At 44.1% G+C, this 27,325-nt stretch overlaps 1 protein-coding gene across 1 annotated transcript in view; it reads right to left on the reverse strand.

Moving 5' to 3' along the window:
- Positions 1-2,658: 2,658 nt before the first annotated feature.
- The window catches only part of LOC146196876 (uncharacterized), a 41,925-nt gene continuing 17,258 nt past the window's right edge, over positions 2,659-27,325 (reverse strand). Inside the window, exons 11-23 of the mRNA XM_084597086.1 lie at positions 26,165-26,240; positions 25,267-25,406; positions 21,760-21,939; positions 20,910-20,973; positions 16,538-16,671; positions 13,822-13,922; positions 10,744-10,898; positions 9,080-9,181; positions 7,585-7,699; positions 4,114-4,186; positions 3,966-4,028; positions 3,682-3,757; positions 2,659-2,811 (exon numbers count right to left, since the gene is read on the reverse strand). Coding sequence (XP_084453212.1) covers positions 2,659-2,811; positions 3,682-3,757; positions 3,966-4,028; positions 4,114-4,186; positions 7,585-7,699; positions 9,080-9,181; positions 10,744-10,898; positions 13,822-13,922; positions 16,538-16,671; positions 20,910-20,973; positions 21,760-21,939; positions 25,267-25,406; positions 26,165-26,240 — 1,432 coding nt within the window. The remainder of the gene's footprint in view (positions 2,812-3,681; positions 3,758-3,965; positions 4,029-4,113; positions 4,187-7,584; positions 7,700-9,079; positions 9,182-10,743; positions 10,899-13,821; positions 13,923-16,537; positions 16,672-20,909; positions 20,974-21,759; positions 21,940-25,266; positions 25,407-26,164; positions 26,241-27,325) is intronic.

The following is a 27,325-nucleotide window of genomic DNA, read 5'->3' on the forward strand; positions in this document are numbered from 1 at the left end:
AGGTTTAAACAACCTCATATGGACTTTTACTGACCTTATTGGCTTTGAAATCGAACTGTACTAGATGACGTCATTTGTCACCTGTACTGGATGTTTCGCCCAGATCGCTCGCAAAGGCCTTCACCCTCGCTCATAATCGCCAGAGGCGCTCGCACTAGGCCCGCCAACATTTCATTAAACGTCATCTCACGGTCATCGATCATGTCCTTTGTTCTCCTGTTTTCATCGGCTTACCACCCCGTAAGAATATTTCATAACCACGCAGCTTAAAAATTATATCAGCGTCATGCTGACTTTAGTCATTCCGTCTATATGTCCCGAGAACACTTTTCGATCTCGTTATCAACTTAGCTTCCAAATATAGTGATGCTGGTCACTGAACATCTGCTGTTGCTTCGCAGTATTTAGCGAATTCTATGTCGTAGCTAAACTATACTTGTACATTGAGAGTTAAACTATACAAAACTTTACAGACGGTTCCTCCCATTGAGCAGAGAAAATATATAAGCAGCCGGGGAAAGCCTGCGGACCTACGCTGTTTCAAGTGTATTTCGTGTTTATTTATTTATTTTTTCTACAGAATAGCAAAGCGGGCGAGTTGGTGATACATGGTTTAAAAATAAAACAGCGCAAAACACACAGACGAAAGAATAGAAACAGACACCACAAGCGCTGTTTTTATTTTTTCTATTCGACAAGTGTGCCGCAAGGCAAAGTTTTGGAAAGGGGAAGGAGGGAAGATGTTAAAGTAGTGAGGACCATTTTTGCTCGGACATGCACCAAGTGTGGGAACGTACCAATGGTCCCATGCCAACTTTACACAGTGACTTTTGCAGTTTTACAGCGTACACGTGTTCCCGAGGAAGATTCCGCGACCAGAAGCCGTCGCTATAGACACGTCTGCGGCAAATAACGCACATCACACGCGTTCGATGGAGTGCCGTAATTAAGGGCATTTGACAGCTGCTGGCAGACATTTTTCATGCCACCGACGACAAACCTGTAAGGTGAGCACCGCAGGCGCACAGCTCCGGCGCACAGACAACTGGTGCACAAAATCAAACAACACAGACAAAAATATGGAGGATGAGAAACTTTATTTGATTTCGCAGTTGGTAAATTTAGCACATGTTTCGTCAAGTGCTGGTATTGTTTTCTTCTCTATGTTATCTTATGAAAGAACACACTTTAATAAAGCAGACTAACAGAATACCCATGTTCTTAGCGTAACTCCACAGCAATACGTGGGGTTCTTTGGTGCCATTAGGGTCAAAGGGCTCGAAATTCATTCCTGGCTACACCGGCGCATTCAGCCTTCCAAAAATGGAATATTTGTCATTGCGTGAATTCTGGCGTTTCTCGAAATCCCACCCAAGCTAACACATTGTTGATTTCAGCAACCTTAACCACTTGTATATGAGAGAACAATATTGCTAGTACTAAAAAACAAAATAATAATTGGTGCATCATTCTAATTTTAAGCGTTTCCTTATCAGGCCATGCTGGCTTCGGATTTGGCGCTTAGGAGCCTTTAAAACTATTTCGTGTCATTTCACATATATTGTTTCCCAAACAGGTAGAAAATTTCAGCCAAGATTATTTAACAATTAGATGTCAGAAACCATGCTTTTATTCTTGAGGTGCTCTACACGCGGAGCCGGGCAAAATCAATTTGCACAGACAGTTATGTATTTCAAAGACAATAAGGCTTCTCACTAGAGGTGGGAAGAATCGCACCTCAAACAAATAATTTTGCGTGCGCATAGCATGTGTCGTTTCTGCAGGGGTCCTTGGAATAAATGTGCATTGACACATGCGCGTCGCAGACGTCTCGCGACTGGTTTTAGCCGATTCGTTATGCTCCCTCTCCCGAAACAGCTAAGAATTTTATTTGTAACACCCAACTACGCCTCATTGCAACAGTGGTGACGCGGATATGGTTCAAACAGGCAATCCCCTCTGATTGTCGCGATTGTCGCAACTATCGTGAATTTTGGGGTCGTAGCAGTGAATCATCGATAAAGCGAGGTCAGCTTAGCTGAAGTTCAGAAGCGAGCTTTTCGTGCCGTGCTTAAGCACACAGGAGTTCGGTGCCCTGTTGGTGCTACACTGTGGAGGACTTTCACCAGGCGCACCAAGAAGCAGGAATTAAGAGTGCCTGAATAAGAGGGGGAGGGGGGGGGGGAGATTCTGGCCGTCAGCCCGCCACCGCTCTTCTTTATATTTTCTTTCGAATATCAGCCGGCGCTAAAGTGCCAGCTGTCAGCGCAAATCTTAACGCGTCCGTCGTGGGGTGCAATAAGAGGGAACTACATCCCGAAATCAGTAGCGCTGCATTTGCGACTCGCACGTGCATGTGCTCCATTGGCGACTGTCATTAATACTGGCCCTATGACCAGCTACCGTTTCGTTTAAACAAGGTCAAAGGCTTTGGTAGTTCTGATAACTTAGGCTACCGAACGACAACGAAAGTATAAACCTACTGCATGTGTGGATTTCACCAACAGGAATGCCCGGAGCAAAATACTCGTGAGATATATTCATGACTTCGTAAAAGCAACAGCCACAGTAAGTTACCCTTAATAAGCGTTCATTTTCGAACGAAGTCTTAAATTTCTCACAGCTACAGCCATCGCGAAACATTCATGTGCTAAACACTTAGCGCATGTCCAGTCCCATGGAGGTTATCACTTCGTTGAGCTTGCTTTGTGCGGACTTGATTGCGTCGACTACGAGCGGGCCGATTGCGATGAGCGCGAAGCCCATCCACATGCTCACGTGACCGGAAAGGTAGAGCAGGAAGTCGGCCATCTGAGAATTTGGAAGGAAGTGATACAGAAGAGATAAAACAAAATTATAATGACAGGGAAGTAAAGAGAAAAGATTCCGTTGATGCAAACTTATGGTGCCTAACATAGAAATAATTCACAAGCTGCGAGAACGCCGGCTGACTTAAAAGAACTCTGTAGAGTTATTTTTATGTTAAGTGCTCATCTGATAGTAAAATACAAGGCGTCAACTCTACCTACGAAGCAGAAAAAACAAATGAAAAACTGTGCATGGAATCGAGCTCTTGTGAAACGCCATCACATGGAACCTTTCCGCTGCCCACTATCCATTCATAAGCCTGTCAGAAGAGGTGTGGCAGAGCGCTGGCCCTCACGCTGATGTTATTGGTTATAATTAGAGTGCGGTGTGATCGCTGGTGGCTAGGGGAACTTCTGCTGAAACCTGTTTCTTCGACCTTTAGAAAATTCGCCACTTAATGGTGTGTAAGCAATCTGTCTGAGTCCATGCATCCGGGTTATAAAGTGAGATCACAGTGCATGGCGAATCTATAATGAAGAGAAGTGTTAACAGACGCACACAAGAATTGATTTCGCATCAAAATATTTTCGGAGTACGGTTATGATTCGAATTGACTGCCAGTAGCAGCGATCGCCCAAGTTTTCCTCACTATCCGCGCATTGCAACGGAGATAGCCTTCTGGGTTCATGACATAGTGTTTATGGCAGTAAAGAAAGAATGATAAAATCACAACTTTATGATAAAGGTCTTTAGTGTGCAGTAAACGAGAAATGATTCCAGCCACATATACTTATGAACTGGCCTTCAGTAATAGAAAATACGCATGTGCGCGAAAACACAAAAAATAGTAGCGAACAGTTCTTAAGTACATACTGTCATTCTGGGCAGATTGCGCACAATCTTGCGCTTCGTGGAACCCAGCACAACCGTCAGGTCCGCTTCGAGGTTGCTGCAGTGAGGAGAAAATGTAATTCAGTAAGGGCACGCTTCAGGATGTAAATAGTACATTTTTCGCCTTTTCGCCATTCGTGCAATAGCAGATACAAAGTTTAATCAAGTTAATCGCGCGGATGGCTGTGTGCTGATACCACAAAGAAACGCAAGCGGGTCTGCGTGATAAGGGATAGCATAAGGTAAAGAAGTTCTATAACACTCACTCATATCTCACGTATTCTGAGATGAATCCAGTTTGAAACATCAGACCTCGGTAGCGCGTGTCTCTGCAAAGTAGTCGAAACAAGTTAGAGCTAAGTAAACAGCCGTGATGAAGAAAGAATGTCCAATGACCGACACGCGCTTTCTTACTTGCATCCTCGGGTGCAGAGATTTTGACAGGACAGGAACCACTTCTGCCGAATTAGTTCGTCGATACAGCGCACTGCGGAAGGCAAAAAAAGAAAAAGAAAAAAGAAAACGTCCGTTAGAGGCATGTTTGATTACCGATGTTGTAGTATCATAAAACGGTGATCTTCGTTTTCCTCTCAAAAAATGAATTCAACTGATCGAATAAATATCGCAGAATTTTCGTTGCCTTAAGTGAACATGGGAGTCAACGAGATGCGTTAAAGTTTAATTTGACAACACCTATAAGCATTATGGGAAAGGTTTTCCGTTCATAACGCTTTATAACGTTCATAATGTTTACTTTAAAAACATGACAAAAAAAAATCAACGAAGTGCGGATTGCTTCACATTCTCTATCCACATAAAACGTGCTTCATTTTATTTAGATATGAAGCGCATGACCCGGACCCGAATGAATCAAATACTTGTTTTTTGTTCCTATGTAAAAGGAAACAAAATGTGGCCTATATATCAAAATTTGCAAGCAGCAGCACTAAAAAAAGGGGTCATCTCTGATTGTGACTGAAAACAGAGTCCGGTGCTTAGTTGTTACTTTAGACTAACTCTTTAGCGCCCATTGTTGCAAATTCGCGAAACAGCGTTTGCAAGCCGTGCATTTGATTCCTCCACCATACAGAGTTTAGCAGGATACGTTGTTGGACAAGTTGGTTCATGACGAAAACAAAAATGTTGCGGAAAATGGCGATCACTAAAGAAGAAATTAATTTCACCTCGGATGAAGCCTTTCTTGTGAAAGAAGCTTAAAAGTCTTGCACAGCAGAAGGTATATGCCATAGAGTTTCTTACTCTTACCTAGAGGGAAAGCTGTGCTGCCATCTATGGGAGTTTACATGGAGTTTCCTGACGACCGGTTCAGCCACCATGGGCGCTCAAAGCATCATGGGCCGGAGAGCTTCCAAGTGCAGAACTACAACTTTTTGTCAAGACTAATGCTAATATAAACGTTGTTCTACCGTAAAAAGTGTTCTAACATTCAATTTTGTGACTATAAATCGCAAAAAAAGAGAGAAACAGCATGCCAGTATGAAATTTATTTAATTTAAGCGATGGATCTTTCTCCTATTGGCTTAGTTTTGAGCAGCACAAATACCAATATTTCGCACTTAATAGGTACACTTTGAAAGGAAAAAAAAAAACGTTTTGGAAATATTTATCATTGCGCAATCACTTAAGGAAGTTTTTAGTGGCATTTCTGGAAACGGAAACCTTTTATTGGCGACGTCTGCTTTCGCGCCTTCGGCTTTCGCGGTCTATGTACGCGCCTCAAGATGATGGTGATGATGATGATGAAAAAGAAACATCATAGTAACGCCACTCCGCGCACCCGGGAAAAACCAACTGTCCCGCAACAAGTAGCACACCGCGGCCCATGATCCTTAGCGCGCCATTGGTGGCTGAAATGCAGCGCCTTCAGCTTTCCCTCTAGTTAAGAGTGTAAGAAACTCTATGGTATATACAATATTAGTAGGACGGGACAAAGCTTTATCTGATACCAAATTTGATGCAAGTAAATTTTCGGTAGCCAGCGCTTAAATGTACGTCGTCATTGCGGGGAGGGTAGCGGAGTAAAACAAAGAAGGCGATGCGAACGCGCGTCTTTAAGTAAGAGTTCAACAATCCAAGTTTTGAAGAAAAGATATATTAGGATATTTCTTGCACACACAAAAAATTGTTTGCAGTGTTTGGTCCTTCATTCGGTTCGATGCTTTAAACTTTCTCTGGCGCTACTGACAAAATCCACTACATTGGCCGAATGATATTTCTGTGAACAGGCGACATGCCACTAGAGTGCATATATAATTTAGCAGTTCTGAATAATTCCGCTACCTTTAATTAAAGGGTTGCCAGCTCATACTGAAGCAAGTGATGTCATGATGATATAACTACTACTGTGTCGATGCAGTGTCTCTTGGCAGAAGTGTAGCGGTTAGTGACACAGGTAAGAAACGTATGCACATCAGTGAGCAAAAGTGGTATACTCCACACGAACCACAACAAGCGCCTTTTTTTCTGTATAAAATATGTGCCAGACAAAATTGCTTGGACAAGATGGCAAGTACATCAAGGAGGGTACCATATGCATATCTCAGAAATAACTCCTTCTCTGTCGGAAAATTCTGGCGGGCAGTTTTCTCGCAGCGCATGGAGTATATACCGCTTTTGCTTACGATTGTACATTTCAGGTTGCGCAGCACAAGCTATAGAGAGCACATCGGAGCAATAGTAATGGACATGTGAGCCGTTGAAAAGAAAGCAGAAGACCGGTGTTCAATAAATATTGACGAAACGGTGAAATTGTTCGAGCTAAACGTGTCCCACGCAAAGTTTCACATCTGCAATTCAAGCCTTTAGCGATATTTTTCTTGCCGGCTTTTGCATGCCGCCTTAACCTTTTCCCTGTCGGCTTTTTTCTCACTACTGCACACTCTATGTCGGGTATTTTTGCATGTTAAATTTGTGGAAATTCTAATAAGGCGCTTCGATGACAGGAAATGTAAAATATTTATTCAGGATTATTTTATTTTTTACTCAAAACAAACATTTTAACAATAATTATATACCAAAATAATTATCGCCTACTCAGGATAGCCAGTTGCTTACAAAACTTTCTTAGTACGATAATTTTTTTTCAAAACAAGGCACCCCACATAGCGGCATCTGATAGACGCCGTATGACTTTCGATGCCTTTTGTGCCGAATTTGGAGAGTTCATCACTCCGCCTTTCAATCATGTCAAATCTTTAGAGCAAATTATAAGCTCAGGTGTATAATTGGTTTTCTTGACCATATGAAAGTGAATCCGAAAACCCCAAACCTTAGCTGTTTATGAGGTACAAGGCGAAAAGTTGACTCATGTGTAGTTCCCACCAATAAGAACTGGAACAACCAGTCTGCACGAAATTTTGAGTAGATTTTTATTTCTTTTTCAAAGCTTCTTTATGAAAGAGACCTGGCCCCGTATATTATGTTGTTTTCTGCTTCACCTCGAGTCATCTGACTGGTGCAAACGTAGGAACCAGATGTCAGTTCGGTTGTCCCCACTTCCGGTTTAGACGTTTCCACCAATCATATGAGGGCGGAAACGGCGAAAACAACACTTCTGAAAACGACGGGAACTCGCAATACGGCTCGATGGTTCTGTACGCCTCACTACGATGCACTCTAGCAAGCTTGTATATGAGGTGCGGTAGTAAGGTGAGGTGAGGTGAGTTAGTAAAAAAAAAAAAATAGAAGCCGTAAAATAAATATAGCTGCTGCCGCCGCCGACACCTGCGCGTAAACGCGCGACACAACTCCATACGCACTAAATCGTTTTAGGACTTATAGCTTTCGCGCGGGAGCGTCTTATGAATGTCTGATGAATCAGTCGAAACATGGCAGACCAATGCATAGTAATCCCTGGTCACTTACTGTGTGGCACATACTCGCATACGGCGCCCTTCATGCGGTGCTTGACGGCGTACATTTTGGAGAAGCAACTGCACGTAGACAGCCACTTCTGGGCCACGCAGAACTCGCTGCACTCCTGGCGGCGAAGTCGAAGACGACACGTGAGTAGGGGAGCGCAATCAATCAGCAAACACAGGTGATCAACACGATGGTATTGATTGGCATCAGTCAAAGAATTTACGTAAACATGTCACAAGAGTCGAGGGATCAAATCATCGTTTCACGCTGAAATTTTATCAGGGTCACAGGAATACAGCGTGTCGGGTTAAGCGAGCCTCCGGCCCGGTTGGGAACACCCCTATGCGAGTGGCGAGTTAAATGCGATTATACCTTACTGGCAAGGAAAATGTAAATGCCAGTGGCCTGCAACGCTAGTGGCCTGCAATCAAGACTTCAAATTGACACTTTAATCTGCTATTATGGACGTTAATGCTGTAGAGGCTTTTATAATTTCGTTATTTATCGAGGCTTACTATTTTCCCATGCCTCTTTTTTTTTTTTTTTTTTTTTTTTTTCAGGGAAGTTGGGGGCAAAAGAATGATCCCGTTATTCCCTCTGTGTCTAGTACACAGTTTGAAGCAAATTAAAGGAGCAATAAAAAGCTATTTCCTAAAATTATAAAACATGCACCAGTAATAGGTATCCTGTCGATCCTCTCTGCAGCGCAAAAATTATTAAGCTAGCTTTATTAGCACCGAACATATGGGAAGGACACTGATATGGGTGATCGAAAATGATGCGCCTTCTCTCCCCCCTCAGATTAAAACACACCGGTGCGTAAGAAAAAAAAAAACGAAGAAAATAAGGCGCCCCGCCATGCCCTGTACCGCCCGTGTAACATGGGAGCGTCCAATGAGCGGGCACGCCCAGCATCACTGACGTCAGTGGGGAGATTTGCGTGCCGAGATGTGTCGCCCAAATCAGTGTGAGCGGTCGCCAGCAGCACTTTTTTAAAAGTATTTGTAAATGATCGGCCCCACGCAAAGGTTTCATATTTGGCTTGAATACTCACAAAGAACACCTCCATGGATTTCTTGCGCTAGAATTTGACCGCAAGTAGCATTTCAGGACCCCTTTAATGAGTATCGGTTCTGCTAGGTTCATTACATGCGACTAGAACAAGGGAATCCCCCCCTTCCAACCCACCGGGGTGGCGCAGTGGTTACGGCACTCGACTATTGTTCCCAAGGATGCGGGTTCGAATCCCGGCCTCGGCGGCCGCTTTTCGATGGAGGTTAAAAGCAAGGTGCCCGTGTGCTGTACGATGTCAGTGCACGTTAAAGAACCCCAGGTGGTCGAAATTTTGGAGTCCTCCACTGCGGCGTCTGTGATATAGCCTGAGTCGCATAAACCCCACAAACCAACCAACCAATCCCCACTCCCTCCATTTAGAACAGGAATGAACGTGTAACAGTGCAGATATGCTCATTCGACTGAAAAGAAGGGGTGCACTTGCCTCCTCTTGGATTCCTTTCTCGTCGTAAAGTGATTCGTCTGCGGTGGCTTCGTAATCTATGCACCGAGTCTCGTAAGGCAACGGCAACGAGACCAGCTCTGTCTGCGAAGGTTTCAACAAATCCACCAAAGAGAACAGGAAGCTTTGGAACGATGAGTGCACTGCTAAGCAAAAGCAATACATTCCAACAGCAAATCGACTATTTTTTTTTTTTTTTTTGCTGATTAATGAGAGCCGGCGTAATAAAATTGCATTTCTATTACACCAGGTATTCATTTCTCTTTCATTAAGACTTAGCTACGATGGGACCGTTGTGATAGTGAGATCATTTCGCCGGTTTCAAAAGCAGAAACCAGAAAAAAAAAAAGAAAAAAAGAAATAGAAAAGGAATTTGTTGCTTGAAACGATGGCGTATTAACCACCAGAGACGTTGAAGACAACGGTTTCATATCGATTATTTTTTGACGCGATTTATCAGTCGCGTCGAGGCTTTTCCACACTAAAAAGACATTCATGCTGTTTTCCACCTTTGCCTCATTCTACTCCCGATTTTGAACTAACGCCCTAACAGTACAGTACTCAGCATCTCCAGGGCCGCGCAAAGTAGTTTCTGGTTAGCAAGCGCCCCACAAGTCGCTTCTTGAAGTGACAGAAAACATCTACGCACTGCTCGTGTGGTGCACTGTCTCCTCTCACGCAGTGGAACAGGCCAAGATACTTAATGAGAGGTGAAACATTTCCCGTCTGGACGCAGGAGCGGGGCCATTAAAATGAGCGGGTTATAAAGGAGCCGCTCAGGAAGGCACGACTCGAAATAAAACGCTCTCGAGAGGACCACCGACATAGAACAATACTCGTGAGCGCAAGGCAAGGCAGATTATAACGGTACGCGACGAAGACTGGTAGGGCCTAAAAGGGAGGCCGGGGCGACACTTTATTCTTTCTTCAGTCCGAGGGAAAACAGAACTTGAAACTGACGCGCATATACTTTCGCACACCACCAGTATTTCGCGACCGCCTACCAGAGATTGAAACAACTGCCATGCGGGATCTGTATACGTTAACACGCTCCCAAGTCATCATAAAGTTAATGAGTTTATCACCTCCCGCCTCCCTTAAAAGAGAACTGTGACGGTTTGTTTTTTGCAGACCAGTCAGTTTGGTAGCGGAGTCTGTGATAAATAGAAGCGCTGATATTTTGTGGCGGTCCTCTGTCCCCATTAGCATGATTTGTTCACAAAATGCAATGTCGCAGACTTTAAGCGTCATAGTTGAAGATTTCTTGATAAGATAAGATTTCTTCGCTTGCCTTTCGCGGCCAGCACGAAGTAAATTTTTGTCATGCAGTAAAGTATAATCTCTAAAGTAGGGGGCATGATAACTGGTCTCATCAAACCATCGACCCTATTGTCTTCAGGGGCCAAACATACCTTCAGCAGTTGCGCATTTCGAATAACTTGCGCGGCTACAGAGGCAAGCATATAAGAATATTTCATGCTGAGTAAGCGTGCTGCTATAACACCCAGTTTTCCTGCAGCAACAAGAAAGTCGGCTGCATGTCCTCACAAATCTTTTTTTTTTTTTTTTTTTTTTTCGTGAGGCTTTGAACATATATGTGCGCGCACACGAGCGAGGCACTGGTATGAAAAGAGAAGTGGCGCCACCTGGGCGACGGAGAGTGTGTACTTCCGACCCGCCTGGAAGCGGAACGTATGGATGATGCCGGAAGTGAAGCTGCTTGTTGCGTGCACCAGCGCTGAGAAGGCCATGTTTTCGTTCCGAGGATCCTTGGTATCTGCACGCGCCCGGAAGTTCAGCCCTGGGATGAAAAGATGCAACCGGAAAATCGGAAGAGAAGAAATGGGAAACTAGTGTGATTGAAAAAAAAGGGCGAGGTCACTAGGGATACATAGGGCAGTTGTTTGTTGGGTTCGGTGACTACACGTGGAACATTTTAAAGTATACACTCCCTAAAAATAACCTGTTATTCCATTAGAGACTAATAAAAGCGTTGAGAAGTATAGTTAATCTCGCGCACGAGCTAACAGTTCACTGAGAGACCTAAGGAAGACAGCGCTATTTCACTCATTTGTGGCTTAGTATGTAGGAGGTGCACAGTAGGGCAATGCTGTGGCCGGTCTGGCTTATTAAGCGCCATCTTGGGATATGAGAAGAGGAACGAAGGGAAAGGAGCACGATAGGGCGCCTGATGGGGCAGTCTGGACAAACTGGAAGAGACAACCAATGTAAGTAAATGGCGAGGTGAACGTCGAACGTCAAATGATGCTTTTGAAGATTCTTAGGCACACATAGAGCACGAATTCAACAATTTTCGACAATTCCACCATAGCTTGCATTAAAAAAAAAATATCAGGAGGGCGCTTAAGCTTCGCCGTCAAAAGAGACGCGATAGCTCTTCAACCCCGCCCTTTCCTTCCAGGAACTTTCAAATTTTTCTTGCTTAAATTGTTAATGTTTTTTATATTATTACTGCAACATCAGAACACATCCCAAACGCACTTAAATCATACGCACCAGAACGCGTTCACTATGTGCCCCTGTTAATAAGCTCGGTGCCAACGACCCTTAGAGTGGCCTATGTTTTTTTCCCCCTGTTAACAATGAAAAATACAGCGGGGCAAAGTCTAAAAAGTATATTACCACGAAGAGCTCCAGCAAAAAGTAATGCTTCACAAGGTTTCAAAAATGCCTATGCGTTGCGTGCTCATCTAGCATGCAGGATGCCTGGGTTCGAACCCCAATGCCCGGATATTTATTCCATTGAGTTTGTTATTGCTGTTTCCCAAAATACCCCTATAAGCGGAAGATAATTGTAGATGTTGATTCTGTTGACTTATTTGAAACCAAAATTAGGGCTATTCTAAGTGGATGGGTCTGCCTGTGAGTAATGTTTTCTTGAATTGCGATTTTGCTTTGCGAGTTTCTCTTTTTCTTGTTTTGAATTGTCCCGTTCAGTACTTCCTTCGCACCCTTTCTTCTGCTTCCACTGTGTTCTTTGCTCCGTAATCCTTGTTGAAATTGATTGAACGTTCGCTGTTCCTCTACCTTTGAGTTTCTTTCCTGGTGTCCCACTTCTTTACAGCCTGTATAGGCTTACAATATCTGTAAATAAAACAATAAAAATTACTCGGCTATTTTGGCTTCGTTTGGACCCTCTCCCAACTACTCGTTAGCTGTATTTGAATGTGGCGTGTTTGAAATTCCCGCGCGTAGCCATGTGGTTGTGGCGTCATGACCCTATCAGTCAATCAAAATTTTAACGACCACTGTCTACGGCGGAGCGAGCTGTACAAGCTACACGTAATACGAGTGAGACAACTCTGCAATATGGGGAGATTGTTTTATAAAAATATTGAGATAAATAGGCTAGGATTCTGATTCGTGGCATTTTTTTTTTCTTGTCCCAAGCTCACAAACGGTTATTAAGATTGCCATTGAAAACCAATGGGGTGCCTTTTCAGTAATAAACGACAAATACAAAAAAGCCTGCTGAACGAGTGTCTGCGGACTCATTGATTGTTATGGTGCAGATGCTACACTAAAAGAAGATAGAGTCAATAAATTTTTTTCAATGATTTATGCGACATTTCTGGGTATATGTATTCACCAAAGTGACATTCAAGCTGCTGCAAATTGCACTTGCGGGTCAGTATGATAAAAAACGCCATGGTATACTGCAATAAAGATCCCGAATAAGTAGTGATGAAGCTAAGTGCGACTTCAGCAGTCGTTATGAGAGGCTAAGAGAAATGTCTAAGAAAGAAATCAGCGCAAAGTGCAGGGCACACACTGGAGCAAGGCCAACATCAACAAACACCACAAGTAGCGCACAGAAGATGCAGGCTCTCTGTAGGAGCAGTGTATCATTCTACAGTAATGAGATTTGGCTCTAAGAAGGCATATTCTGGACACTAACTCGGAGAAAGTTTGCTGTCAAGTCTCCCTGACGTTGATAGATGGCCTTCGCAGAGGTCCTGCGCGGCACAGATTGTCGACGCAGAGCTCGTTGGCTCAATGTTCCTTCATTGTTCTCTTTCTAGGTTTTCTTTGTAAGACTGAACTTCAGCATCGATGAAAACGAGTGATATCGTAGGCCGTGGAAAAGCTTAGCCGCAACTATAAAAAAACGGCTTAATGTCACGCAGAAAATCAGAGCTACTGCTTCGATCCTCAGACCAAGTGTCCGGAAATTTTTTTCTTGGCCAACTTTCCTGCTCTTTCGGAACACGCCAAACGATCGGAGAAAAGTGTAAGCTCAACTTCCGTTCAATATTGATGACGTTTACACGGTGAGTTGATATTAAATCTAGTCCGATAATCCAAATATGTAGACATTCCCTTGAAAGGGAAGTGCTTGAATAGGAGAAATAAAGACTACTATGTTCCTGTCGGCAGCACAAGGGCCAAAAAAGGTTGCAAGGCAGTGTTCTCGCTGCCCTCCAGCCGTGACGCCATATTTAACTGTTTCAAGAATATATATGCTATACATGTTATGCACTTTCTATTTACTTCCTGTATAGTTTAATAAAAAACAGTACAAAGCAGCTGACTGAAGAAAAAACAAGGCGATTAAAACATGTGGAAAAGTCAAGAAGCAAGTACTGTCAGGAGAAACGGTTCTGAATATCACGTCACTTGCTTGGCTTTCTGCATTCATGACGCATACTCTTGTCCTTAGTCATGTACAAGCGTTACGCGAATATAAGTGAAGTTCTTCTTACGGTACTTGTACTGCTCCTGGCAACGTTGTAGTTCTGGCGACCTTCCGAGGTTGAGGATGAAACAGACGCCAGTCTTCACGAACGTGTACGTCGGGTCCCAGCTGCGCGAGTTACGAAAGCAGAAAGAACCAAGACTCTGCTGGTCAGCGTATACTCGAGAGGCCGAAATGCAGCGTGGTATCGAAAGAAAAAAGTATAACAAGGAAACGCAACCGGCTAGCATTTAGATGACAACGTGCTGTAGCTGTATGTCTTCGGACTCGTCAAAACACCGCTGGATAACCAATAAGTAGGATTGCGCTTGTGAGAACAATGAGACCTTTCTGCTCTGTATTTTTACCATTTGCAGCGAATCAATGGTTAACGCGGTGAGGCTTTCTCAAAAGAACGGCAAACCCGAAAGGTACATTGGATGACGAACAGACAATAACGTCAACATAAATCAGGACAGCTCTGAGAAACGATTAATTTCTTCGCTTATATTTGATGCCGATGCACCCGATTAAAGGTTATTCAGTGCGGTTTACATCTTCGACCACCACCAATAACGGGGCAATTATGAAGAGGAGTAAGAGAGGGCTGCCAGCTATATCTCATATTATCTAGCGCAGGTGAATCACAAGGCCCAAAACCCGCGTTCAGTGCGCCATTTTTGCCATAAAAATATTTTCTACAATTTTCATTTAGGGTTCCCTTAGCAAATTCGCTTCGTTTACGATGGTTCGTTATACAAAAAAGTAAGAGGCTGAAATTTGCGGGCACAGCACACTTTTACGCCAATTTCATCATAAAGACCCAACTTTTAGGAGAAAGGCAAATAGGACAAGTTGAAGTTCGTATATAGTAAATGATTACCGTATTTCAACTACAAAAAGAAAAGAAAGTGGATTTGAATGGAAATGAAGCTTTTAGAGGCAAAGAAAGGCCAAAAGATGAAGTTTAGTTGTCGCGATCTGCGGGCTGACTTCGCAAATAAACTGCGCATGCGCTGGTACAGTTTTTTTCTGTTCGGGTCTCAGATGCTCTGTTGCAACGACATTCGCCTCGAAAAGGTGATCGCGGAGGTCTTTTTGGTGTAGGTGTCACAAGTTCGAATGAGCGCATACTGTCTTGTTAATGAACTACCGCGTGATATTTGCCTACGGCAGTTAAACAGTATCCACTTTCCCATCAGGCCGAGCGAGGTGTCGAAACTCTTGCTTTCTGGTCAGGTGCAAAATCGGTTCCGCTGCTGCTCCCATCGCGCTTGCACCGAGTGCACAGGCGTATATAATTGAAAATTTGCTCTCACCTGTTACGAGTTCTGTTTAAGCATCCCAGCGATGGTTATAACATGACAGTAGTCCCTTATAGGTCACTCGAGGGTTTAAAAAAGCGATATAATCGATTCTTGTTCGTTTTGATACCTTGCAACGCTGAACATGCCCCAAGCATCGGAATTACGTCGAAAGAGGAAGAAGTGATTATACAGAAGTTTTTAATCCCTTACGTGGCCTATAATCAACTAGGTCGATATCCATCACTCGGCTGCTCAAACTGAAACAACCATAGGTTAGGAAAGAAATTCGATTATAAATTATTTAGCAGGCGTAACGAACATCATGCGGTGATCCATGCATACAGTAGTGATGACTTAAGCATCATTACAAAGGGTAAAATGCGCAACCGAAAATAAGATATCTGTAGGCCTTGAAAAGTCATTTTCTGGGCAATAAATATGTCTTGCGCACTAACATGTGACTGACAGACCTTTCATAAATTTGCCTTTGGGGACACATAAATATTAGTCTGGTGCACCTGTCAATCGTAGCAGGTGCACAGACTCCGACGACAGCGCGAGAAATGACAAAAGCTCAATGGAAAGTGAACAACTTCTAATGCCATTGGCACACATTATGCAGTTATATAATTTTTCGTGACAAAATTGTAGACTTGGCAACTTACTCAGAACAAGATATATACGTTATATTAAAGTACGCTCGAAGTTTGACACCGAATGAGTCATAAAATCGAATTTTGCTTGAACTAGAATATTAAAGTTCAGAATCCGTGACCAAAATATTCGACCTTAGCTGTCATGAGTTTACGTTTAAAATGATTTCTCACTGAAAAGAAAAAAAAAAAGCTTGTGATGTTCTTATCCAACGATATTTCTTTAGCGGTGCCAATGAGGATATACCAAGTCTTACGTATGCTACAAAAAGAAGCAACAGTCCAATTCACCAAAATGTTCATTTCAGAGGCCGTGCCTGACAGGCAAGTATAGCATAGGCTTTTGAAAATACGTTTTTGATTTTTTTTTTTCTATCGGCACGTGAATGCAGAATTAAGCCTACTGAAAAAAATTGTATGAGGCAATAACCTCACATTTTCTCACACAATCTCACTCAATTCACATAAGAAATCACATACAAGTCGCATATAATTGCATAAGGTCTCATAGTTTCTTGTACATTATCATAAATAATGTACGATATTTTATGATAATGGTGTGCACCGTATGAGAGTCTATGCGATTTGAAGAGATTTTATGAGGTTATTGCCCCTTAGAACTTTTTGGTTTTTCAGTCTCACTATTACGAGTAGGCTTCTGCGGCAATAGTAGGGAAAATGTAGGAGGCACTAGAGAGCTAGGCGGTACGCAGGGTAATGTCAATTGGCACAAAAACGGCGCAGACTATTAAAGAAAGACAACAAGAGCTATACAGATACATACAGGTCGTCGCACGTGAAGCTTTCACAGATTTCCCCCGAGAAAGTCATCGTGCAGTTCGAAAAGATGTCAGCTGGAGGGATTGTGTAGTTGATAACGTACTTCATGGCTATAATGTCGTTGCCCACAGTCGTGTCCTGGAAATAAAGAAGCGTAAAAAAAGCACCTCTATTAGCAGCCCTCACCAACCCGCTGATTACTTAGTAGGAAATCGGTCCATGACTCTCGTGAACGGAGCTTTCACACTGAGGGATGGGCCCATTTTTAGATGACAACTTCGAGCCGTTGTTGAAACATTTTCGTGTTATCGCTACCTTGCTAATTGATCCAGCTCATGGTAAGGAAGGCGAACGAACAAGTTAAGCAATACCGACACTTGGTCAAGTTGGTCCACGTTCATAATAAAGAATAGCTCAAAGGGAACGGGAAGACAGACAGGAACGACCAGGACAAGTTAGCACTTGTACTCGCCCGTCCTGGCCTTAATAAGCCGATCCGATATGGGGTAAACGCAACTTTTTCCCTACACAAATGCGCACTAGACGAGCATAAATATTAGTTTGGTTTCGTTTATAAGATTTAATGTTCCAAAGTAACTCGGGATAAAAGAAACTCGCCGTAGTGGAGGGCTGAGGAAATTCCTAACGCTTGGGGCCCCTAACTTGCTCTGACATCGTGTAGTACTCGGCGCCTTGCTTTTCGGCTGCTGCTGACGCAATCAAAAGCGCGTCCTGGGATCAGCAGTCGAGCGCCCTAACTGAGTTACCACGCCTCCATGGCTGCAGAAAGTGTGCTCAGAATTAAGAGTTCATTGCAGATCAACGATTGGGAGTGAATAGAGATGTAACGATTCCTGAACTTCCTAATGCTGAAAATATACCGAGGAAAACTAAGGAGAGTACGAGAGGTCAAAGCGAATGTTAGATCGTTAGCTGTTGAGTAATCAAAATAAAACCACCGGCATGTCCTCAGGTTTATCTCAAAGTCAGACAACCAGATGTGAAACCAGCATTGCCCTGAATTGTAGTTACATTCTTATATGAACTTCTCTCGAATATACTTGCGGCGATGGCAGTTAACCTGTAGACCTGATTAGACACGCTACTTAACGTGTTCACATTCCTCCGTTATCACCGTATCTGCTCTTTTCATGGTGGGCGTTTTCCTCGACGTGATGCCATTTTCTGGCTTCTTTCCGTGGCAACCACCGTTACGCTGCACATTCTTTAACCCTCGACGCACCATCCTCTTTCCGCGGTAGCCATCGTTCGGGTTCTTCCCACATGGAAGTCACCTTCAGGTTGCAAATTCCTGGACGCCCTCCCTATATCGTTCCAAGTCAATAGGCCACCGGTCCACATACTGTCACTCCCAAGTTTTTGCCTCCTCCCAACCGTGGCAGGTCAGCGCTGTCTTTGAGCAGTTGGGCTGCGGACGCTGACGACGACGGTAAATTGAGAAACGAGATAATAAGCACTAACGCTTTGGAATTCAGTATTTCTAACGCATGAGCGTTATAGTCCAATGTTGGAAATAACAGTTGGGTGCGTCGGCGTCGACCGTTTGAAGCCCCACAGTCTGCAGGAATCTTCTGGCAGGTGGTAGTATAGCAGGTGGCATCGAAGGGCACTGACTGGTTGGCATATTGTGTGACGTCACGAGACCAGATGGCGTGGCCGAGCTGCCAACATCGGGCAGTTCTTTTTATATGTAAGGGTGCGATCGGAATCGAAGACACGGGAACCTTTGCACCGTTTGTTTCGAGCCTTGAAAAATCAAGAAAACGCAGGTGGTAGCAGGCAGGTGACATGGTCGGGCATCAACGTCGGAAGTGCACTACCGCGCCTGCGCTCATGTCCCTCTCGCTCACGCGTATAAATAGGCCTCATGAATATCATTTATCGTGTGTGAATTTATATCAAAATTTGGCAGTATAGGGAGGATAATCAAAACACGAATATGCATATAACCTGATATTCAGGTCCGCTAGAGTTTTGATGCTAAAAATGGTTTTTAATGGATTCTGTTCTGGTGCATATATGCAATACTGTAAGACGTATTGGCCTACCAAAGTCTTCGACTTACTGGCCTATCTGATTAATGACAGCTACTTTTGTGTGCACTCGCAGTCATGGGGCGAGTGCACATGTTTAGTGACAAGACTTACATGCTTAGTTTGTTTTAGTTATGCTAGGATCTGTTAAAAACTAACTGGCCATTGCACTGGGTGCCACGTAAGTAAAAGGGCAAGGCGCGTAAAGTGGTAATCAGAGGGTCATCTGTTCAGTGTCTACACGAGGGAGTTTCAAGAATGAGTTCCTGTAGCTCTCTCCAGAAGCTATAATAGCAAAGTCTCGGTGTTGCGTGTGCTACCGCCACTATTTAAAAAAGCAACAAAAAGCAAAACACAAATTGAACTACAGTAGTATTTTTCTGCTGGTCGCATTCGCGCACGGCTTGCTAGAAGATAATTTTGTCATTTGTTTCGTAAGTGTCCTTGTGGATAAATACAGGTGAATCACGAAATACGAAACATTAAGGAGATTTAGCATAGCGGAAGCGTAACAGCGGAGACGTATACCAGATTACTAGAGAGATTTACTTTACCTTGATCCGCGATCCGCCACCGTGACCCGCTACCGTGCGTGGGCGGGGAGCACAAGCTGATTGGTCCCGACGCGGCATCTATCGGCGGCAAAGGATCTGGGCATACGCAGTGGAATGCGCGGTGGCGGATCACGGTAGCGGATCGCGGATCACGGTAAGCTAAAACTCTCTACTATTCGCCGGCTTCGCTCGCGCGTTGGTAGCAGCGTGGCTTATACCTTAATCCGGTATACGTCTCCGCAACGCTAAATCTCTCACGTACATTAGGAATAACGCGACTTTGTGTCTTCGTGGAGGACACCATTTGAGTAGTCCACTGAAGCAACACGCGCTGCCGGGACGATCTAGTGTTGACCGCGCGCCGCGGCGGCATTTGACATGTCAGCCACCGATGTACGCTACAATTCTTTCCTTCTTGTTCTTTCACCAGTTTCCCGCAAACAGGATCCTAGGGTGGACGACCCAACTGAAAGTATGACCGCCGGTCTCCCAACTTTGCGCGGGAAGTGAATTCATTGCATGCCGTCTCAAATGAAGACGAAAGGGAGCGTCGGACCGCCGGGACGCTTTTGGTGAAGAGTCATACGTACAAGCAGGCAGAGTCAAGCTTGTCGGTTTCTATGGGCCGAAGCTGAACAACATCGTCCATCATTAACTTTGCTTTTGGAGAATTACTACAATTATCTGGAGAACTCGTTAGAGGAACATGGATTGCGGTGTCCTTTGTGAACATTTAACGGGCCACTGTACAGGGAAGGCCCTTTTAAGCAAAGGAGCCCAGTGTTTCGATCAGGTACCGGATATAGTCTGTGCAAAATGCTACAGTGACACGCGCGCCGCAAAGCATCGAAAATACCATTCAAAGCTCTCTCATGCTCTCCTCCGGGAAGCCAGCTTCCTCGTTTCCTGCGCTGGCCCGACGGGCCACAGCAATGACGTACGTACCGCGAACGATATCCATTGGTCCGTCTCGCTGACTGACGGGAGAAGGATGGGTGTCTACCGTTCGCAGCGCGCTTTTCCCTCGCCACGGCCAGACTGAATCCAGCGGCGCGCGCTCCCTCGACCGTTCTTTTTTTTTTTTTTTTTTTTTGCGCTCGCGGAGAGCCATGCCCCACCTCCCGCCAAACGAAGAGGAGGAAGGGGAATTTGTATTGCGGAGGCTAGACGACCTCGGGCAGGAGAGTGAAAAACCTTTGCGAGGGAACGGAAGGAGAGAGGCATGACAGAATCGGGTGATTGCGGTGGCTGTAACTGCGTTATTAGTTACTCCTTTCAAAAACATTTTGCGGCCTTGCGTTCTAGGGGCGAAGTCTCACAGTCACCGGGGAAGAAAATATTTTCGACCGGAGGGTGGACAGTGGGCCTTTAAGATACTTTTAAAAACGAAACTGTCCTGCAACCGACTGGATACGGGAAATTAAGCACGCATGTATACACTTTCATATCTAGGAAGCCGCGGTGAAATAAAAAAAAAGAAAAGTAAAAAAAAAAATGAACACCGCCTTTCCTCTCCTGAAGTCAAAATATGGCTTAACAACAATGGTTTCAGTTAGACATAAACTACACATAACGGTTATTTCTTTAGTACGGAGCGCAAAACCACTGTTCTAATGCAGTCCCTTCATTTTAATGCGGAAGAGAAAGACGTTGAAAGGATATTGTGCGAAAGCTTGTATCCCTTTTACAGCGTGCAAAATCCTTAATCCCATCTCTGGGGAGTCCTGGGTACAAACAGAAGTACATGTAAATAAGATTAAGTTCTTACAAAAGTTGCAGCGCCGCATTTGTTGTACCTTCCGTACTCTGCACACATCCTGGTAAAGTTTATCCTGAAAGAAAAAAAGGACGAAAACAAAATTATTCAAGAATAATAAATTAAATATACACTGCAAATACAGCCTCGACCAAGCTTGCGTGGCATGTGGAGGCTAGACCGGAAAGTTCGAAGAGCGAGATTGAATTAAAAGATTCCGCGATGAATGAAGAGGCGGTCCGGAAGTGGTCAGAAGTGAGTGTTTATACCGGCTAGCTGGGAAGGAAAATGAAGCTTATTAAGCAGAAAGTAGATAATGAGATACGCCTGTTAATTTGCGCAGCCGTGTCATCCCGTTCATTAATAGAAACCTACAGGGCTACGCACCATGGCCCGCAAGCTTAAACACATTACGAAGTTGTCGTTTTCTTGGCCAAAGTCTGCTATAATGCCAGAATCTAAAGCCTTTATTATCTGACTTGAAATCATGCGCAATAAAAAAACAAAACAAAAACAACTCCGTTATTTTTTGCCTTCGGTCAAGTGTCAGTAGCATGTTTGTGGGGGCGCTGCTAATTTTTCCACCTTCTTAAGTTCTGTGTAGAGAGATGAGATGAGGCTCACGCACTTAATCAATAGTATAGACTCGCTTATATAGAAGCACGCACTCAGTTGTACTTCGGTTCGGAGGAACCAACCCAATAATAGGATGGCAAACCATCAAGCACTAGTTAAATGTCCTAGTGGTTTGACCAGAATCCGCACGAAAGTTCTTTGCCTTCGTCACAGAACGGGCACAGCTCCGTTGCGCCGTCTACTCCTTAACGTGGTGCAAGTAACACGTAAACGTGGCATTCCTCACGCTTCGTATGCACAGATGGTGATGGCGGGGAAGAAGACGCCGCGCATGTTCTGCTGCTCGTAGGTGACGGCCGTGTAGAAGTGCCGGTAGTTGTCGTAGTCCCAGTACACGAAGAACACGCACGCCACGAAGCAGGTCTGCATAAGCACCGTCTTGCACACGCGGAACAGGAAACGAATCCTGCATTTTCAGCAGAGAGGGCAGAGGGTTGTCGACACACTAAAACAAGCTAATCTGGAATGATTAAAGAAAGTAATCAACTTTTTTGTCATTACAAGAGGGTCGATTAGAAGTAGCACTTAAATTTCTAGGGAGACAAGTCAGAGAAATGGAAGGAGTAGCCCAATGAGTGGAGTGGCAAGCCAAACTAAACTCGACGACAGACTGTGTTTTGTGAAGGGGGCCGTGCGTTAACCCAACCTTTGAGGTGGGTTTGAAGGGTCTATCTCCAGTCGACTCCCCAATCCGACTCGGCGGCATTTACATGAATACAGTAATCGGTTTTCTGCCCAACTGCTCAACTCCGCCCTAGGTCAGAGTTTCACGCAAACGCCACTAGGTAGGACATTGGCATTTGCCATCATTTTATGTCACTGAGCCAAGCAGTCCAGCCAGTGGCACGTAGAGAGTTAGGGGGGCAGAGCGGAGCAAGGTCAGCTCAATTCGACAACTTTAAGCCTAAAAAAGAAAAACTTTAAAAGCCTTGTATATATACATGAGCCCGACGCTTACAGATGGAGACGGGGTATGCCAGATGTTGGGCTGAGTCAGCCGGACCTGGTCGGGTTTATATGAACTTGTTTCTGTCGAGCCTATAGGGTGCCGCGATGTAGCGCGCTATCTTGGGGCGAGCGCAGATACGGCGGGCCATATGGAGTGTTGGTCGGTATCATGGTCAGCATGCTTTCGCGCTAGCTTATTTATGTGTGTGATGTTTTTAGCATGCACACACTTGTATTTCGGCTGCTGTTCTTGTCATAGAAAAAAAACAACAACGAAGTATGCTTACACCTATTTTCAAAGGGTATGACTCTTGATGGAGCTAGGACCACTACTTATACTATTTGGTCAACACGGATGCTCGCAGAGATGGTTATTAAGGTATTGCAACTGATGTACTCTTATACACCTTAATCTGCCGCTTTTTATTCTTAATCAACTTCGAAAACAACCTGAATCCACCTTTAAATCCATTTCGACCGGCATCCAAAGACGCGATAAATTTTTTGCCTGAATAGCAGGCTACTTTTTTTTTGATGTTTTAATGAATGCACTTTGGCTTTTTTTTTAGGTTTTCTTTAAAGGTATGTTTGTTAGTTCGTTGTATAAAAGTGATTTATTGTTGATTTTGTTTCTATGATAAGATTTTACTGAACCCATATATCCATATTCTCTAACACAACAGAGGTCTTTTTAGTTCAGCTTGTCTTATTTTCTTATAAATTGAAGTGTACCTTGAAGGTAAATGAATAAACAAACATATATACGGCTTTTGCATTCTAACAATAGTATGCTTATGACAGCAACGCCTTTGATGTTCAAGGACATCAAATATTTATTTATAATCACTTTCATAAGCTTCATACCATGCAACTGACTAGAATCGCATCTCTTTCTACAGAAGAGCAACCAGTTTACGTTTCAGTCAGCCGCATATTTGAAAGCATTTTCGCATCTCTGTAGTCGACACCGCAAACTGTTAAGGTGGTGGAAAACATTTATCAACATATACGAGTACAGGAGATTATTCATTAGTTGACTCTGAGGGGCCAGCCTTCACAAGCACTAGGTGGAGGGACGTATAGTTTGGGACCCCAGTGGCGTCTGCTGCCGCCCGGGCTCGCCCGAAGGCCCATTGGGCCTGCAGGTCAGAACAGTTGAGCAGGGTCGCCTCCCAATCTTCCCTGATTGGGCTGGGGTGAGAGGGAATATGCGGGATCGGAGAGGCAGGCCCACACCTTGTGGTAGATGTCCGAAGACACCACTCCACTGTGCGGGCTGCTGCCGTAGAAAGCAGGGTCAAAATGTTTTAGAGCTGCCGGGCACAGAAATATATTGGTATAAAGTACGAGTAAGAGCCGTTCATCCGCCTTTGAAAAGCCTTTACATGGGCGGGGGTAAAGGCCGCGGCCAGATTGGTGATAATTGACAATATCTGTGAATGCATGCCGAATTAGTATTATCGTGCTGGTCGCAGGGGAGGTATAAAACTTCCCGGAGAAAGAGAGCGTATGAGCTGCAGCGTCGGTAGCCCCTGGCAATCAATAGAAAAGTGAAATGTACGTAAAACCAATAGTCCTAATACTGTACAAATTCTCATCATACCGTACGACTGCCACATGTGCATTTTTTTTTTTTTTCAGAATAATCGTAAAACCATATCTGGTGCAGATACGAGTCTATCAAGCGCTTCCGCTCTCTATCGTTTTTGCAACGGCCTGAGCAGCTGCTGACATCAAGCGGACAATTTACATACTATTGTATTCGTTCTGGGGCCCGCCAAATTTGAGCCCTGCTTCCATGTAGTTCCTGCACGATCCAGTAGAAAGGCGTACATCCGCATCACGCCCTAGGTGGAGAGATGGACACCGCATTTACTAGCTAAGTACGCTAGATGGAATGAATGACGAAGAGCCTTGCATAAAGGCGAGTTCAAGTGTTGAGTACCAAAATACCTCTTTGGCTACAAGACTTGAAATAGAGTCGCTGCAGTCAACCCGTGGCTGCCATTTTACTCGCGCTTCGTGTGCGCTTGAATGTTATAACGGTCACAATTAAGGTGCTAACAACAATTGTTTTCAGTATACCAAGCCAATTATTATGACGCATAGTACTAGTATTTGAATTACTTATGGCTACCGCTCCAAGGCACCGAAAGCGGCTGAGCGTTGTTGATGTCACTATAATGTTTAGGACAGGGGGATTCCTTATACCAATCGTGTTTGCTCTTCCTGGAAGATCACGAATTGGTAATGAGTTGAAAGTGTTTAGTGAATTCGGTGCCCCATTAGCTGCCGTAGACTATATATAATCCTAGTATCGATCATCGATGCACGCTCAGGAAGACCATTCGAACATGGCACTACTGAAACGTGCAGATAGTTCCTTCAAAATAATACGCTCGCTTTAAATGCCGCGTGTCAACCAATATTTAAAATGCCCCTAAGCCTTTCAGTACCTCAGTACCATTGCCGCTTGACAGTATTATTGGACGCCATGCGGAATGGCATGGCACTCCACTTCTAATGAGTTGAAAATAGAAATTTTAAAATCGTAACTTAGGCCATGGTTGAGAATAATTACATCATTTTACAGCAATGTGAGCATACGTCTTACAAATAGGTGTGGCATGTATGATGACATGCGGATGACCACGTTAGTCCGCCGTTATAAACAGCGGACTTGTCACCGGAAGAGTTGGAGCTTATATCGGGTTATTGTACGTTTTGTCCAGTTACTTGAGTTACTAAATGTATGAAATTCAAAGGCTCCGATGCAATCACTCACTCTGCCTTGCGAAGCCGAGAGCGCACACGGCGGCGCCAGAAGTCGAGGAGAATTCGAACGACCTCGGCAGAGCTCCCCGATATGGCAACTCCCACCCAAAACCCAGCGTAGCCACCGACGATACCGAGTACTTGCGTTCCCTGCGAAGAATCAAATGTGCAATGTATGCTTTCCTAGACAGAGTATGTGCGAATAGTCAGCGCAATCACATCAACAATGCTAGCAAGCATGAGAAGAATGGCATGTTTCACTGGTATTTTTATGGAGAGCATAACTCCTTGCGCAACGCATTCTAAAGACTCGAACCACACCTATTATAGAAGCCGTCTATTAAAGTATTGTTGCTGAGTGCAAAAATCAGGAAGCTGACCAAAGATTATGCAGCAAATATTTACTAAACTAACTCTCACTTGTAAATGTGGTGGCATGTTCCCGCGCGTAAGCTATCGATTACGTGAATAGCTCGTATTTGTGCGGTTGTCGACAGGACAGTGAATGAGACAACAGACAAAGGCAAGAAGCGTCGGAAGATAGCATATTACCACAATCGGTGAAGACCGCGCGCCGAACAACTGCAATCCAGTCAATTGCTACAGCTAGGATTTATACACAAGCTGAGCCTATGTGGAAGGCGTTCAAATAACTTTGCGAATTCTGCATCCTGTTCCTTTAGTTCAGATTAACATAAGTACACTCTTTTTTCTCCAGCTTTCACAAGACACAGCGTCCAACTTGCTCGTACTTTACGTCGGAATATTCATTCACTCATTCGATTTTCATCTTTCCTCTTATCAATATTGAAAGTTCTGAGAGTTTGTATAGGTTTCGGAGTTTGTTGTTCGCATCCAGAGGCAAATAGAAAGCGGCGAGCGATGGGCGAAAAGGTAAACAAACTAACCGTAAGCAATGGAATGAAGTGCAGTGCGTCCACACTCCGCGAAGTCATCAAGGCTCGTATTTTGACGTATGTCAATCTGAAAATGAGAGTATAGAACTATATAGGGCTATAATAGCGCTACCCGAACCTCTGCCAAAATTGTAGAGCCCAGGAGGTCTGTTTTTAAGCCAGCCGCGAAGTGGCGCTGATTTAGCATTATTGGAGATCCTTTCCATTGGCAAGAGTATGATTAAAAATCTTCTTACCTTCAAGAAATTCGGAGCACTGGATATGCATTACCATGAACACGAAACGGCTTGAAGCAGACGCGACACTTTTGACAAAGACTGTGTTTTCAAGTGAAAAGTGTACCTTAAGTAGCTCTCTTAAAAGAGGAAAATTCCTAACGCACATGATATTAATATGCCATCATTATGTTTAGCGTTTCTACACTACAGAAAGTCATTTACAGGTATTTAATTACAGCTGTTCAAGTGAAGAGTCTGAATTGCTCTGAGGAGTGTTTACTTACATTTCGCGCTTCGCACCTGCTTTGCGTGGGCCTCCCGAGGCAACAACATCTTAACTTCACGAGGTTTTGATTGTCAATATAGAGTCTGCTCAACGGGAAATCGCTGTTCTCAAACGTAACCTTAAGGGGCCACTCGCAGCAGTGTCTCAGTGGATAGGACTTGAATTCTGATCCCAAGGACGCGACTTCGATCCGAGCTGTGGCAGCCCCTTTTTGGTGGTGCCGACAAGGACGGCGCCCGTGCACTGCGCGATGTCAGTGCAGTTAAATAAAACCCAGGTTGAGGGAAATTTCCGGAGCCATCCACTATGGCGTCTCTCACAGCCTGAGTCACTTTGTAATGTTGCAACTTACAAACCAAACCAAATTTGTAATGACGTCGGTTCCTACTCGTTTTAATATTTTATAGATATCTAGTAAAAACACTTTTATTTATTTAAACTATATATTTTTTTCTTCATTTATACATATTGTTTAACTTAGTATGCATTGCTTGTTTAATGTGTTCGATGCGCCACTAACGAGAATGCATCCGCCTCCCAATCTAACACCCTCAATGTGAGGGGGTTTGTAGGTAACACATACAAGGTCCAGTTAAGTCAATACGCGATTCCATGTGGAATGGCTCAGACTTTTTTAACGCCTTCACA

The sequence above is a fragment of the Amblyomma maculatum genome, chromosome 3 (genome assembly GCF_055883805.1).
Source record: "Amblyomma maculatum isolate TAMU_Amacu chromosome 3, ASM5588380v1, whole genome shotgun sequence".
In the NCBI taxonomy this organism is placed as follows: domain Eukaryota; kingdom Metazoa; phylum Arthropoda; class Arachnida; order Ixodida; family Ixodidae; genus Amblyomma; species Amblyomma maculatum.